Genomic DNA, 16,206 nt, shown 5'->3' with positions numbered 1-16,206 from the left:
TGAGACCACACCTGGAGTATTGTGTGCAATTTTGGTCCCCTAATATGGGGAAGGACATTCTTGCTATTGAGGGAGTGCAGCGTAGGTTTACAAGGTTAATTCTCGGGATGGCGGGACTGACATGCTGAGAGAATGGAGCAGCTGGAGTTTAGAAGGATGAGAGGGCTTCTTATTGAAACATATAAGATTGTTAAGGGCTTGGACACACTAGAGGCAGTAAACATGTTCCTGATGTTGGGGGAGTCCAGAACCCGGAGCCACACACACAGTTTAAGAATAAGGGGTCGGCCATTTAGAACGGAGAAGAGGAAACACTTTTTCTCACAGAGAGTTGTGAGTCTGTGGATTCTCTGTCTCAGAGGGCGGTGGAGGTGGGTTCTCTGGATGCTTTCAAGAGAGAGCTGGATAGGGCTCTTGAAAATAGCGGAGTCAGGGGATATGGGGAGAAGGCAGGAACGGGGTACTGATTGTGGATGATCAGCCATGATCACATTGAATGGCGGTGCTGCCTTGAAGGGCTGGATGGCCTCCTCCTGCACCTGTTGTCTATGTTTCTATGTCCAATCTGTCCACATGTGACAGCCCCTCCATCCCAGGGATCAACCTGGTGCCTCAATCACAAGGATGTCCAAAACTGGAACACTCCAGATGTCCCTCTAACCCTCCGCCCATTGGCCGGGCCGTCTGTCCGTCTCCATCCTCCTCCAATGATCAGCGGCAGGAGGCGGGACAACCTCTAGCTCCTCCGCTCATTGGCCGAGTCCGATGTCCGGCGCCGTTTCCTCCACCAATCACTGCTTGTGAGAGGCGGGACAACCACCAAGTCATCCCCACATTGGATGATCCAGCTGCCCATCACCCATCACCATCCAATCAGCCACGTCTAGAGGCGGGACAGTCACCATCTCCCCCGCCCATTGGCCCTTCCATCCCTCAGTCTCCCATCCTCCTCCAATGAGCGCGGTCGGGACAACCTTCAGACCCTCCCCCCTCCTCATTGGATGATCCGTCCGCCCCTCTCCCGTCTCCATCCAACCAGCAACGACAGGGGGCGGGACAACCTCCAGCCCCCGCCCGTCCATTGGCCGGTTCTCCCGTCCGTCAACCCGTCGCTAGCCTATCAGCCCGCCCATTGGATGATCCGTCCGCCCGTCACTAAGTCCCCGTCCAATCAGCGCCTATGGGAGGCGGGACGTCCCTCTAACCCTCCGCCCATTGGCCGGGACCGCCGTCAGTCGCCGCCTCCTCGTCCAATCAGCGCGGTCGGGGGGCGGGACCCGGCGACGGTTGGTGCCCGGAGCCGCCGCCATCTTGATCGCCGCCGCCATCAGCGTCTACGTCCGGTGAGTCTCTCTCTCCCTCTCTCCCTCTCTCTCCCCCAGCGGCCCCGCCCCGCCCGCCCCGCTACCTTGGTGCCCGCCGGGGGTGAAGGGGTCGGCCATTTAGAACGGAGACGTGGAAACACTTTTTCTCACAGAGAGTGGTGAGTCTTGGTTTCTTGGTCCTCCAAAATATTCCAAATGGAATTTAAACTGGAGGTGGAATTCTCTGCCTCAGAGGTCGGTGGAGGCAGGTTCTTTGGATGCTTTCAAGAGAGAGCTAGATAGGGCTCTTAAAGATAGCGGAGTCAGGGGATATGGGGAGAAGGCAGGAACGGGTTACTGATTGGGGATGATCAGCCATGATCACATTGAATGGCGGTGCTGTCTCGAAGGGCCGAATGGCCTACTCCTGCACCTATTTTCTATGTTTCTATCCAATCGACATCCTGGCAACCGTGTGCCTGTAGTCACCTAATTGCCTGTAGTCGCCTAAAAAATTGCCTAAGTGGGACAGGCCGTTTATAGTTGATGACTGCAGTTACCATGGAAGAGTGATGGAGAGTGCTCAAGGCTAGAGTTTGGGTATCAGTTGTGCTGACTGCTTCATTTTCCTTGGATGATGGTGGAACGTCACTCGTATTTTACTCGGCTTGCTTAACTTCTGAACTCTTGCTTTCCTTACAGAGGAGGTCAATAACTTGAAAACTGAGTTGGACAAATATGGAATACAGATGCCCTTCTTTAGTAAGATCGGTGGAATCTTGGCCAATGAACTTTCAGTCGATGAAGCAGCAGGTAAGGTACAACACAGAACAGTACAGGGCGGTATGGGTCGGTGCAGCGGTAGAGTTGCTGCATCAGAGTGCCAGAGACCCGGGTTCGATCCTGACTGCAGGTGCTGTCTGTACAGAGTTTGTATGTTCTCCCTGTGACCTGTGTGGGTTTTCTCCAGGATCTCCGGTTTCCTCCCACATTCCACAGATGTGCTGTTTTATATGTGGATTGGCATCGGTAAAGATGGCCCAGTGTGTGGGATCGTGCTAGTGTACATGGTGATCGCTGGCCAGCGTGACAGAAGGGCCTGTTTCCATGCTGCATCTAAACTAAACTAGAGGCACCTCACATTTGACACGTGCTTGATTTACATGCATTTAGAATAACCCGCTTGTCTAATCACTACCGAAGTTTAATTTACTCGCTCATATTTTCTGAATAACACGCTGAAATTTCTGCCTGGCGCGTGTGGCAGCATTGGAGCTTGTGTAGCAGCATTGGACCTTGTGTGGCAGCATTGGAGCTTTTGTGGCAGCATTGGCACGTGTGTAGCAGCGTTGGCGCTGTATGTGGCAGTGTTGGTGCTTGTTGCAGCATCGGTGCTGTGTGGCAGCATTGGAGCTTGTGGCAGCATTGGAGCTTGTGGCAGCATTGGAGCTTGTGACAGCATTGGCGCTCTGTGGCAGCATTGGAGCTTGTGGCAGCATTGGCACGTGTGTAGCAGCATTGGCGCTTGTGGCAGCATTGGCGCTCTGTGGCAGCATTGGAGCTTGTGGCAGCATTGGAGCTTGTGGCAGCATTGGAGCTTGTGACAGCATTGGCGCTTGTGGCAGCATTGGAGCTTGTGACAGCAATGGCGCTGTGTGGCAGCATTGGAGCTTGTGGCAGCATTGGAGCTTGTGGCAGCGTTGGAGCTTGTGGCAGCATTGGAGCTTGTGGCAGCATTGGAGCTTGTGGCAGCATTGGAGCTTGTGGCAGCATTGGAGCTTTGGCAGCATTGGAGCTTGTGGCAGCATTGGAGCTTGTGACAGCATTGGCGCTGTGTGACAGCATTGGCGCTGTGTGGCAGCATTGGAGCTTGTGGCAGCATTGGAGCTTGTGGCAGCGTTGGAGCATGTGGTAACATTGGAGCATCGGTTTGATTTGAGCGTTGTTTGATTTGCACGCTGCTTTTCAAGCACGTAACCCCGGCGTAAAATGCTTGTTTCTCGTACAGCACAGGCCCTTCGGCCCACAATGTCCGTCCTGAACACAATGTCCTGTTAAAAGATTTGGGTAGGCTGATGAATGTTGTTTTATTTCTAAATCTTAAAGCAAAATACAAACCGGCAGGAATATTCTCCGAAGATGGTCTTCCATTTATTCAATGGAGTTGTCAGTGAAATGCTTTGTTTTTTGTACAACTTGGAAAAAAACATAAAGCAGACCTCACTGACACGGTGGCACAGCGGTAGAGTTGCTGCCTCGCAGCGCCAGAAACCCGGGTTCAGTCCTGACTGCTGGTACTATCTGTATGGAGTTTGCACGTTCTCCCCATGATCTGTGTGGGTTTTCACCGGGTGTTCCGGTTTCCTCCTGCACTCCAAAGACTTGTAGGCTAATTTTCTAGGTGGCATCTCTGGAGAAGGAATGGCATTCCTTCTCTCCAAAGATGCCGTCTGTCCCGCTGAGTTACTCCAGTATTTTGTGTCTCTCATCGTGCTCAGTGGATGCGGCTGTGATCGCCATTAACGAGGCCATCGATCGAGGGCTTGTGGAGCAAATGCTGGTGGCTCTGCGTAACCCCAGTGCCATGCTGGTGAACCTTGTCGACAGTCTTGCCCCGGTGTACCAGGAAATTCTGTGCCGCTGTGACCCACCGTGTCCGCGCCGACCAGCGATCCCCGCACCTTTACACTATCCTACACCCAGTAGGGGCAGTTTACGATTATACCATGCCAATCAACCTACAAACCTGTGCATCTTTGGAGTGTGGGAGGAAACCGGAGATCCTGGAGAAAACCCATGCAGGTCACGGGGAGAACGTGCAAACTCCGTACAGACAGCACCCAATCCAGCCAGTAGTCAGGAATGAGCTCCGGGTCACTGGTACGGGATACTGAGTTGGATGATCAGCCATGATCATATTGAATGGCGGTGCAGGCTCGAAGGGCCGAATGGCCTCTACTCTTGCACCTATTTTCTATGTTTATGTCACCGTGGCAACTATACAGCTGTGTCGCCATGCTGCCCTTCTTTTCCTGGGCTCTTCTCCTGAGCAAATTATTCAGTGTCTGTTCTTGATGTAGAACGGTCAAGAAGCACCGAGCGCGCGTGTGGCATGGTGGCATAACAGCCCAGTTGCTGCCTCTCAGCACCACAGACCCGGCTTCCATCCTACATACGGGTGGACACAAAATGCTGGAGTAACTCAGTGGGTGAGGCAGCATCTCTGGAGAGAAGGGAAAAGGATGGAGAGAGAGAGAGAAAGCAAGGGCTATCTGAAGTTTGGGAAGTTAATGTTCATACCGCTGGGGTGCAAATTACCCAAGCGGAATATGAGGTGCTGTTCCTCCAATTTGAGCTCGGCCTCACTCTGACAATGGAGGAGGCCCATGACTGAAAGGACAGATTGGGAATGGGAGGGGGAGTTGAAGTACTGAGCCACCGGGAGATCAGGTAGGTAACCCGACTATGGTTGTTGTCTGTTTGGAGTTTGCACGTTCTCCCTGTGAACAAGTGGGGTTTCTCCGGGCGTTCTGCTTTCCTCCCACATCCCAAAGATGTCCAGGTTTGTAGGTTATTTGTCTTTGGTAAAATACTAAATTGTCCTTAGTGTGTAGAATAGTGCTTTTGTACAGGGATCCCTGGTCGCTGAGGGCTCAGTGGTCTGATGGGTTGTTTCCACGCTGTATCTCTAAGGTAAAGTCTAAAGTCAATAAGTGAAAACATCTTCACTGTAGTGGAGCTTCAGTCTTCCTCTTGTCCTCCGTGTGCTGGTGACCTCTTTGGAGATGCGTCCATTATCCATCCTGTGTGCATGGCCATGCCGTGTAGAGACTCTGCTTGAGGTTCACAGGGAACCCATTAAATCACCACAGAGCAGCAGGGTAGCACAGCGGTAGAGTTGCTGCCTCACAGAGATCCAGGTTCCATCCTAATTACGGGTGCTGTCTGTACCGTGTTTGGATGTTTATCCCCGTGACCTGTGTGGGTTCTCTCTGGGTGCTCCGGTTTCCTCCCATATCCCAAAGACGTGCAAGTTTGTAGATGAATTGGCTTCAGTATATTGTCTCTAGTGTGTGTGTGCACCTGCAGTTCTCTGTGCCTCATAGAGTCATAGAGTGATACAGTGTGGAAACAGGCCCTTTGGCCCAACTCGCCCACAACGGCCAACAATGTCCCGGCTACCCTAGTCCCACTTGCCTGCGCTTGGTCCATAACCCTCCAAATCTGTCCAACTGTTTCTTAAACGATGGGATAGTCCCAGCCTCAACTACCTCCTCTGGCAGCTTGTTCCATACACCCACTAGAGAAAAAAGTGACCTCTCGGATTCCTATTAAATCTTTTCCCCCTCACCTTGAACTTTTGTCCTCTGGTCCTCGATTCCCCAACTCTGGGTAAAAGACTCTGTTCTGTACTCACTTGCCTGTTTGTTTATTCTTCAGTATAAAGCGGAGCTGACCGAGGGGAAGGACGTGTACGAGGAGCTCTTGACTCACGCTGAAATTCAAGGCAATATTAACAAAGTCAATGGTAAGTACAGTGCTGTTTGTTGCCTGGCGGTAGGTACTGGCGTGAGGGTGAATGTTCATTGTGTAGAGAGGGGCAATGTTCTGGATCTCTGCCTGCAACACCCAACTGAGCTTTCAAAGGGGTGTTTAGTTTAGAGATAGAGCGCAGAACCAGGTCCTTAAGCCCACCGTGTCCGCGCCGACCAGTGATCGTCCCACACACTAGCGCACCATCAAAAAATGTTGGAGTAACTCAGCGGGTCAGGCAGCATCTCTGGATCGCTGGTTTTGAGTCGGGTCCCTTCTTCAGACCCAAAGCGAACCGAATCTTGACCAGAAATGTCACCCATTCCTTTTCTCAGGATCTGCTGAGTTACTCCAGCGTTCTGTGTCTATCTTCATTTTAAACCAGCATCTTCAGTTCCTTCCTGCCTAACTCTGGTCCATGCAGGACAATGCAAGGCCTTTAATGTATCGACTAGTTACTATGTGCTGACAAATTCAATGACTAGGAGGTTCAGAAAAATCGGAGCGGACACCGGTGGCCAAGGGAAGATGGAGCCCGCAATAGTCCATTGGTGACAAAGTTACAAAAGTATCGAACAGTCCTATCTTCCCCCCCCCATTGCTCTCACCGGTCCACCTCTCTCTCAGTCCCTCCTTGCTCTGGGTTAACAGGTGGCACCATAATCCTACCATTAATGTTGTGTGGTACTTGCCTAGCCTGCACCACGCTCAATGTAACGAGTGACCTTTCCATTCTCAGTGCAAACGGCTTTGGAGTATGTGGACGAGGCGCTGGAGAAGAGCGATGTGCAGGCACTCGACTCGGCTCTGCAGAGTCCAGCGCTGAAGCTACACCAGGTGAACGGGGAGAACATGGAATGGTACATGGACCAGCTCCTCATCGACCGCGAGCAGAAAGCACTGGTATTAAACCTTGCATTTTATTCATGTATTTGTCATGGACTCAGCACTCATCAGTAGCAAAGAAAGTGAACTCAACACTAGCATTTATTTCACGAGTGCTTGTATACAAAACAGGGATGTAATGCTGAGGCTCTATGAGGCGCTGGTCTGGCTGCATTTGGAATATTGTGAGCAATTTTGGGCCCCCTATCAAAAGAAGGATATGCTGGCTCTGGAGAAAGCCAACACAATACTCCAGGTGTGGTCGGCTCACTGAGTCCGCGCCGACCAGCGATCCCCGCACACTAAAGGGCCTGTCCCACTTGATCTTATTTGTTTGTACGTTCTCCCCGTGACCGCGTGGGTTTTCTCTGAAATCTTCAGTTTCCAACCACACTCCGAACACGTACAGGTTTGTAGGTTGATTGGCTTGTTATAAGTGTAAATTGACCCCAGTGTGTGTAGGATAGTGTTAAGGGCCTGTCCCACTTGGCGATTATTTTCGGCGACTACCGGCATCATTGCCTGACGTATCAGGTCACCGAAAAAGACACGGTGTGATGATGTATTAACGCGTGGTGTCTCCTCGCCTCTGTCGCCGAAAATGTTTAACCATGTTGAAAATGTTGCTGCAGTTGCCTGTAGTTGCCCAGATAATTGCCTAAGTGGGACAGGCCCATCACAAACTTGTGCTGATGTATCATAGGAACTGTCAGGTTGCATTCTAGCTTGGTTTGGGAACAGCTCTGCCAAAGACTGCAAGAATTGCAGACCAGATTCCCCACTATAACTCCTTCTCACACTTTACACTGCCTCACAATAGCAGCCAACATAAACAAAGCTTTGTCACACCCCGTCTCTCTCTCAGCTCTCTGCACCCGTCTGGCAGTGGGTCTCGAGCTTAAAACCATGCACCACCTGATTCAGGAGCAGCTTCAACTCTTCTGTGATCAGGCTTCTTGTGAACGGCCTTTCCACAAGGACGATAACATAGAACTAGTGTGAATGGAAGACAGACACAAAAAGCTGGAGTAACTCAGCGGGTCATGCGGCTTCTCTGGAGAAAAGGAATAGGTGACGTTTTGTGTCGAGACCCTTCTTCAGTTACTACAGCTTTTTGTATCTGTCTTTGGTTTAAACCAGCATCTGCAGTTTCTCCCTGCACATTAATGTGGACTCAGTGGGCCGCAGGGCCTAGTAGCATACAGTATGGAAACGGGCCCTTCGGCCCAACGCCCACACCGACCAACATGCCCCATCACCACAAATCACAGTCCCTAGTGGGTGTGGGATAGTGTTAATATGCGGGGATCGCTGGTCGGCGCGGACCCGCTGGGCTGAAGTACCTGTTTCCGAGCTGTATCTCTAAACTAAACTAAAGTCCCACCTGGCCTATATCCTCCTAAACCTGCTCTATCCATGCACCTGTCCAAATGTTATTCAATCATTGTGATAGTGCCTGTCTCTACTACCTCCTCCGGCAGCTCGTTCAATATATCTACCACCCTTTGTACAGCTTGTATAAATATATTTGTTAAAGTTGCTCCTGAGGTTCCTATTAAATCTTTCCATCCTCTCCTTAACCTATGTCCTCTGGTTCTTGACCTGAAACCTATGTCTTCTGGCCTGTGGCTCTAATGTAAACCTACAGTGCAGGTCTCCCGTGCTGTCGGTCCCCTTGCCTTGCACAAGCTCCCACTTCCCTGGTGCAGGATGTTGATGGTTTTCTATGTTGTGCCCTCAGGAGCTGGGGATGGTGGACCCGCTGGAGAAGGAAGAGCTCCAGGCCGCTGTTCATGCAGCCAACAAAAATGCCAGCATGCATCTGAGCAGTGAGTAGGAAAGTTTCAATACTTTGGAGCATCGTATCTCATAGAGTCATAGAGATACAGTGTGGAAACAGGCCCAACTTGCCCACACCAGCCAACATGTCCCAGCTACACTAGTCCCATCTGCCTGAGCTTGGTCCATATCCCTCCAAACCTGTCTTATCCATGTACCTGTCCAACTGTTTCTTAAACGTTGCGATAATCCCACTCAACTACCTCCTCTGGCAGCTTGTTCCATACACCCACCACACACTGTGTGAAAAAGTTACCCCTCAGATTCCTATTAAATCTTTTCCCCTTCACCTTGAAGCTATGTCCTCTGGTCCTCGATGCCCCTACTGCACACCTATGGTCAAAGTACAGAAAAACAAGCTTACAGAGACTTAATGTAGCTTATAATGATGCCATGAAAATATTACTTAAGAGACCTCGATGGTGTCGTGCAAGCAGGGCTCGAAATTCACGGTTGCCCGGGTGACACTGACCACTCAAAGTGTCGCCGGGCAACCCTAATGGCGAGTCATTTTGCCCGGCTTGGCAACTTGGTTCATACCGTAGACCGAAGTGTGATGTGACGGAGGGTCGGAGCGAATGAAGGGCCCTGCGCAGCAGCAGCAGCGGCAGCGGCTTCTCCCCCTCCTCCTGCTCCTGCACCCCGCTCGGCCTGATAACGGCCGCTGCTGCCACTCTGCTTTCAAAGCAAACCCTTGGAGGAGGGAGGTGTCGGCCAGAGGCAGAAGGGGCGGGCAGCGCTGAGGATAGAGCGCGGTGATTGGAGGAGGGAGACGAGCCAAAACACTCTTGGCAGCCCTGCACCGCAGCCAGGACCGATCCTGGTGTCCGGCGCTGAAATCGCTGCCGAACCGCCACTGGACCATCCCCGTCCCCGCCCGAGAGCCCCCACACGCCCGCGGGTGGCCAGAAATGTCGGGAGTCAGACGGGAGCGGTGCCCCTAGGCCCACAGCCAGCGCAGAGAAGCAGCGCTAAACCCAGCTCACTCTGCCTGTCCCTGTCTGGATTGAGACAGGGCTGTAGGCGAGACAGGCAGAGTTCAGCTACATTTAGCGCTGGCTTGAGCTGAATTTCCCGTTCAAGGGACTCCGAATCCTCTCGCGCGTGTGTGAGTGTGCGCTTGCGCGCGCGGCCGCCAAGATATTCTGTCCCCCGGTCCACTCTATTTTGATAGCGATTGCCGTGCCTGACAGGGATGGCCAAGGCAGTGATGATGCCGGTGCTGTCCGAGGAGCGCTGGCCTTCCTTCCCACATCCTCTGCCCCTTCCTCTCTCTCTCTCTCTTGTACGCCCCCCTCCACTCCCCTCTCCATCCCGCACTGATCCCCATTCCTGCCTCTATTCAGTCCTCACTGACATCCCCCGTGCTCCCCTCCTCATCTACTCCCCCCCCATCTATTCATCCTGCTCTGATTTCCCTATCCACCGCACATTGATTATCCTGCCACTCCCCATCAATCTTACACTGGTCCCCCCAATTGATCCTGTACTGACCCCCCCTTCCCATCCATCCTGCACTGCTCCTCCCCTTTATAGAAACATAGAAAATAGGTGCAGGAGTAGGCCATTCGGCCCTTCGAGCCTGCACCATTCGCCATTCAATATGGTCATGGCTGATCATCCAACTCAGTATCCTGTACCTGCCTTCTCTCCATACCCCCTGATCCCTTTAGCCACAAGGGCCACATCTAACTCCCTCTTAAATATAGCCAATGAACTGGCCTCAACTACCTTCTGTTGCAGAGAATTCCACAGATTCACCACTCTCTGTGTGTGAAAAATGATTTTCTCATCTCGGTCCCAAAAGACTTCCCTCTTATTAAACTGTGACCCCTTGTTCTGGACTTCCCCAACATCGGGAATAATCTTTCTGCATCTAGCCTGTCCAACCCCTTAAGAATTTTAGGACTGCATCCAGCACTGCTCCCCCCATCCATCCTGCACAGATCCCCCCCCCCCATTCAACCCACTGTCATCCCCTCACAATTTTACCTACTCCAACCACCATGCACTAATTCCCCTGCCTCAATCCATCCAATCCACAGCGATTGCCTTCTCAAGCCCCCCCCCCACACACCACCACCATCTATCCTTCCTGCACTGATTCACACACACACCCCCTCCCGACCCCATTGTGCTGGAAATGTCTTCAGAGCTAACATCGACTATGTTTGTTAACAGAATGCGATCAAATATGTTTTAATTCCCGATGTTATTATTTGTTTTAATCCACAAAGATGGATTAATTAAATTGTGAACACGTGAAACATTAAAACCGCAGTCAATGCTCTTAATATGGATTATCAGTACTGTAGTTATTTACTGAGCAACATTCACAACTATATGTTGGATTTATCCAGGTTTTTTCTACAGTCAGTCATATACATCACAAATTTGGTCAGGAGTTATTTCAGTTGAAATGTTAATGTTAATTCTAAAGTGGGAATGATGGAAACAGCGTTTATCAACAATTTTTTTTTTAAATTGTTGCTTACAAACTGGGTATCTTCATTGCTGTTCACAACACATACATCTAATCTGAATGTCCGGTAATGTGGTGTCTTGACACCTTTAAATATATTACCAAAAGAACATTTGCTGCATTTGATGTCCTTTGGCCATCTCTTGTTAGTTAGTGTAATGTTTAACCTGTCAGATGGGTATAGTCAGTTTTAACAGCTATTATCATAAAATGCCTTTAGAAAATTCCTTGCAACCTGTATATTTTGTTGTGGATAAATTATGTGGGAAGCGAGAGTGTTTCTGTACCAATAGCAATAACGACCCATGCTATGGCCATGTCATGATAATTTTTGGTCCTTCACAGAAAACATACTTGCATCAATCTGTAGTGTGCATAGTTAAGCATATATGTTACCATGGTCCAGGATTTATTGACACAGGTTGATCATACGATAAATAATCCAACCACATTTTTGTTTGGAAGTGGAAAGATATAATAAAAATTGCATTAATTGCAATGTGTAAAAAGAGTTGAGATACTGTATTATAATTTTGCTGCATGTCATTGTGGTATATATCATGTCTTGATTGGTGAATATGTTAGTTTGTGACTTTATTTGAAGCAGAAATAATATGTGAATGCTTAATTGAGCATAATTCCGACGGGTAACTACGCACTTCTTCCGAGCACGCGTCATGCAAGCCATCTTAAATGACCACCTAAACTGTCATTTGGCAACCTAAAATGCTGCCAAGGTTAGCCGGCTGGCAACAGGGAAAAAAAGTTAAGCGAGAGCCCTGTGCAAGTGAAATGTTTGTGGCTGCAGGAGTCAATACTTTACAAACTGTCTTAAGAAATCTTTTACATACATTTATTTGCCAGATTAATGAGTCTGAGAATGAAATCATCGTGGCTTTATCAAACATAAGGTTTAGCACTACATGCTACCAATCCCAGCTGTGGAGACATTGGTATCGTTGTCTTGTTGTAGGACACTGATTATTTTTATTCTTGATCCTAAACCATGTATTGTGCTTTTGAATGTAATTTACTGTGCTTATGTATACAATTTATTCTGTAATGTCTTGTCTTTTATCTGGACCTTGAGTCTGTAATAATAAGTAAGTAAATAAGTTAAATCAGCAGTATGTGGAAACAAGGAACTGTACATTTTGGGTTACATAAAAGGACACTGGAGTAACTCAGCGGTCAGGCAGCATCTTCGAGGAACGTGGATAGGTGACGTTTTTGGGTGGGGACCCTTTTTCTCACCTTCTAACCACCTCCCCCAGTCTCCCCTTCTCACCTCCTCTCCCTCAGTCTCCCCCTGTAAGTTTGAAGAAGGGTTGTGACACAAAACGTTACCTGCCTGACCCGCCCAGTTATTCCAGCACTTTGTGTCCGGGTGAGTCCGGTTAACTTTTTTGCTTTGATCATTGCGTCCCAAGCAGTGTTGCCGGTCCCCAGTCTGACTGTCTCTTTGTGCCCCAGTGATGCAGTCCGTGGCCAGGATCAACACAGCCATATGCAAGGGGATCCCCGCTGGGACGACGATGAACTGATGGACCCCAGTGCCAAACTGCCCGAGGTCTACCCATTCGCAGGGGCGTTGTACCAGAGGGAACTGGCTGCTCTCCAGCGGCAGAAACCACAGGTGAGCAAGCAACCGCCAGCTCCCGTTCACCGCCAGCTCACACTGCAGACGTTCAGATCCAAGAGCGTATAATTGGCATATGTATCGGCACACAACATGAATGAATGAATACGTTTATTAGCCAAGTATGTTCCCATACAAGGAATTTGTCTTGGTGCTCCACTCGCCAATAACAACACGACACACACAGTGTAAGAATTAAGAATGACACAAAACATTAAACATTAATAATAAAACATTACAGTTTAAACATGTAAATTAAATAAAATACCAGAGCAAAAGGAGGCTGCAGACATTTGGTTATTGAGTAGAGCTACTACTTGTGGGAAAAAAAGCTGTTTTTATGTCTGGCTGTGGCAGCTTTGACTGTCCGGAGTTGCCTTCCAGAGGGAAGTGATTCAATGAGTTTGTGGCCAGGGTGAAAGGGGTCAGAGATGATCTTGTCCGCTCACTTCCTGGCCCTTGCAGTGTACAAGACAGGGATGTAATGCTGTAATGTCTGAAGAATGGGGACTCGACCCGCAATGTCTCCCGTTCCTTCTCTCCAGAGATGCTGCCTGTCCCGCTGAGTTACTCATGCTTTCTGACACCCCATGGTGCTGTGTGGGTGTGAGGTTGACTGTGCTGTGTTCTCCTCGTGCAGGGTGAGCTGACTCTGGAGGAACTGTACGTTGCTGTGGAGATGCTCTCGGCAGTGGCACTGATAAATCGAGCCTTGGAGGCCGGAGACGTCGGGGCGTTTTGGAGCAGCCTGCTCACCCCAGCGACGGGCCTGACCGAGGTCAAGGACAAGAGTGTGCAGCGGTAAGCAAGCAAAGCCCCCTTACTGCAATGTTCAGCGTTTGATACTTTATTATCACATGTGACCCTGTCACAGTGAAACTCTTTGTCCTGCACACCATACGCAAGGTGTTGTTGTTGTTGTTGTTCGTCCTTCGTAGACCTAGAAGACCATGTGGTTTTTGTTTGTGTTGTGTTACGGTTGTGGTAATAACTGAAGCCTTACACCATGATAAAGGTCCAAAGACTTTATTAACGACATAGCATTGATAACTTCATGCTAGCACCTTTCTCTAATTCTCAGGGAAACAGGCAGGGAGGGTTACTGTAAAAGCAAGTAGGCGCAACTACAAAAGCATGATTCATAACATGAGTGACACTGATCTACATCCTCCCTCTTAAAGAATCAATAACAGTACAAACCCATTAACTAAGTAAGGCACGCATAGCAATTGATAATAAACTGGAGGAAAGACAAACATAGTCCGGGTACTTCACAACCGGCTTACAAACAAGACGAGCACGTGTACGATAGAGACCATCTCCGTTCTTTCCCCGCGGGGAGAGAGCAGGTGGCTTCACAGTTGAGGGAGACTGAACCAGCATTCCTCAGCATTCCTGGAGAGGAAGCAGGAGACTGTGGCGCAGGCCAAGTCGTCACGGACAGATGATGGCAACGGCAATAACACTGTTGCGTATGCCTCGTGTACCTCGACTGACACAGAACAACAATGTGCCCACATTGAGAAAGAGCTGTTGGCGGTTGTTTTCGCCTGCACGAAATTCAATGATTTCATCTTTGGTCACAGTCACGATTGAAACTGATCACCAACCTCTGATCAGCATTTTCAACAAACCAATCCACGCCTCTCCGGTGCGCCTACAGCAGATGTTGCTGCAACTTTCTTGATCTACAGTTTGTGAGTCCGGAGGTGACTAGTGAGACAGATCCGGGCCCGGAAGGTTCACTCGCCCAAATATGGGATACAGTTGTGTGGGTGCTGCAGTAGAAGTTGAAGTGGCTGGAGCCTTGCGCGCGGCACGTTCCCTCTGAGCTTCTGCTGTGCGCTTCTTCTCAACTGCACGCGCTCCTGTAGAGATCTTGCTTCGCCCAGTTGGGCGGGACGGGTCCTGAAGTCATGACGTGCGCTTGACTTGGATTAATATGAGGGAGAATTGTACAAATCGTCAGCCTCACTATCTCAATAGACAATAGATAACAGGTGCAGGAGGAGGCCATTCAGCCCTTCGAGTCACCACCACCATTCAATGTGATCATGGCTGATCAGCCCCAATCACTACCCCGTTCCTGCTTTCTCCCCATATCTCCTGACTCCGCTATCTTTAAGAGCCCTATCTAGCTCTCTCTTGAAAGTATCCAGAGAAACTCCACCTCCTTTGAGGCAGAGAATTCCACAGGCTCACAACTCTCTGTGAAGAAGTGTTTCATCATCTCCGTTCTAAATGGCTTACCCCTTATTCTTAAACTACAGCCCCTGGTTCTGGACTCCCCCAACATCGTGAACATGTTCCTGCCTCCAGCGTGTCCAAACCCTTAATAATCTTATATGTTTCAATAAGATATCCTCTCATCCTTCTAAACTCCAGAGTATACAAGCCCAGCTGCTCCATTCTCTCAGCATATGACAGTCCCGCCATCCCGGGAATTAACCTTGTTAAACCTACGCTGCACTCCCTCAATAGCAAGAATGTCCTTCCTCAAATTAGGGGACCAAAACTGCACACAATACGCCAGGTGTGGTCTCTCTAGGGCCCTAAACAACTCCAGAAGGATGTCTTTGCTCCTATACTCGATTCCTCTGGTTATGAAGGCCAACATGCCATTCGCTTTCTTCACTGCCTGCTGTGCCTGCATGCGTACTTTCATTGACTGATGAACAAGGGCCCCCAGGTCCCTTGTACTTCCCCTTTTCCCAACTTGACACCATTCAGATAATAATCTGCCTTCCTGTTTTTGCTACCAAAGTGGATAACCTCACATTTATCCACATTAAACTGCATCTGCCCACTCACCCAACCTGTCCAAGTCACCCTGCATTGTCATAGCATCCTCCTCACAGTTCACACTGCCACCCAGCTTTGTGTCATCTGCAAATTTGCAAATGTTACTCGTCCCGGCCTATCTGTATCCAGTGGCAAGACATAGACAAGACGGCTGGCGATAGGTCAGGATGCAGTGGATGGTCATGTGAATGTTGTGCCCTAATTGCGCGCCACGATGCTTTGCTGGCTCCACCTTCCTACCCGTTGTACTGCCAAATGGTGGTCTGTTCCGCCGGTTCCAGTCAAGGTATGTAAAGGATACACAAGGTATTCAAAGAGTTGCCACGGATGGGGCCCCGACATTCATTATGGTCATACGTGATAGGATCATGTTTAAGAAAGAACTGCAAATGCTGGAAAGATCAAAGGTAGACAAAAATGCTGGAGGAACTCAGCGGGTGAGGCAGCATCAATGGAGAGAAGGAATAAGCAACGTTTCGGCAGAGACCCTTCTTCATAATCAGGCCATTCGGCCCATCGAGTCTGCTCCACCATTCAATCATGGCTGATCTATCTCTCCCTCCTAACCTCATTCTCCTGCCCTCTCCCCATAACCCCGGACACCCGTACTAATCAAGGTTCCCGGAGGTTGCAGGTGGTTGCCGGAGGTTGCAGGTAGTGGAAGCAGGTAGGGAGACTGACAAAAACCTCCGGGAACCGCACGGAATCCTCGGGTGGGGCGC

General features: G+C 49.8%; 1 protein-coding gene across 1 annotated transcript; it reads left to right on the top strand.

The window, feature by feature from the left end:
• Positions 1 to 11,769: 11,769 nt before the first annotated feature.
• Positions 11,770 to 13,487, top strand: LOC116966221 (ras GTPase-activating-like protein IQGAP1). The gene is made up of 3 exons (XM_033012366.1): positions 11,770 to 11,780; positions 12,517 to 12,679; positions 13,323 to 13,487. The coding sequence occupies exons 1-3, from the start codon at positions 11,770 to 11,772 to the stop codon at positions 13,485 to 13,487; spliced, it is 339 nt and encodes a 112-aa protein (XP_032868257.1).
• The last annotated feature ends 2,719 nt before the right edge of the window (positions 13,488 to 16,206 follow it).

This window comes from Amblyraja radiata, chromosome 36, assembly GCF_010909765.2.
Source record: "Amblyraja radiata isolate CabotCenter1 chromosome 36, sAmbRad1.1.pri, whole genome shotgun sequence".
Lineage (NCBI taxonomy): Eukaryota > Metazoa > Chordata > Chondrichthyes > Rajiformes > Rajidae > Amblyraja > Amblyraja radiata.
The sequence above is the reverse complement of the archived record's forward strand: the minus strand, read 5'-3'. Positions and strand labels throughout refer to the sequence as shown.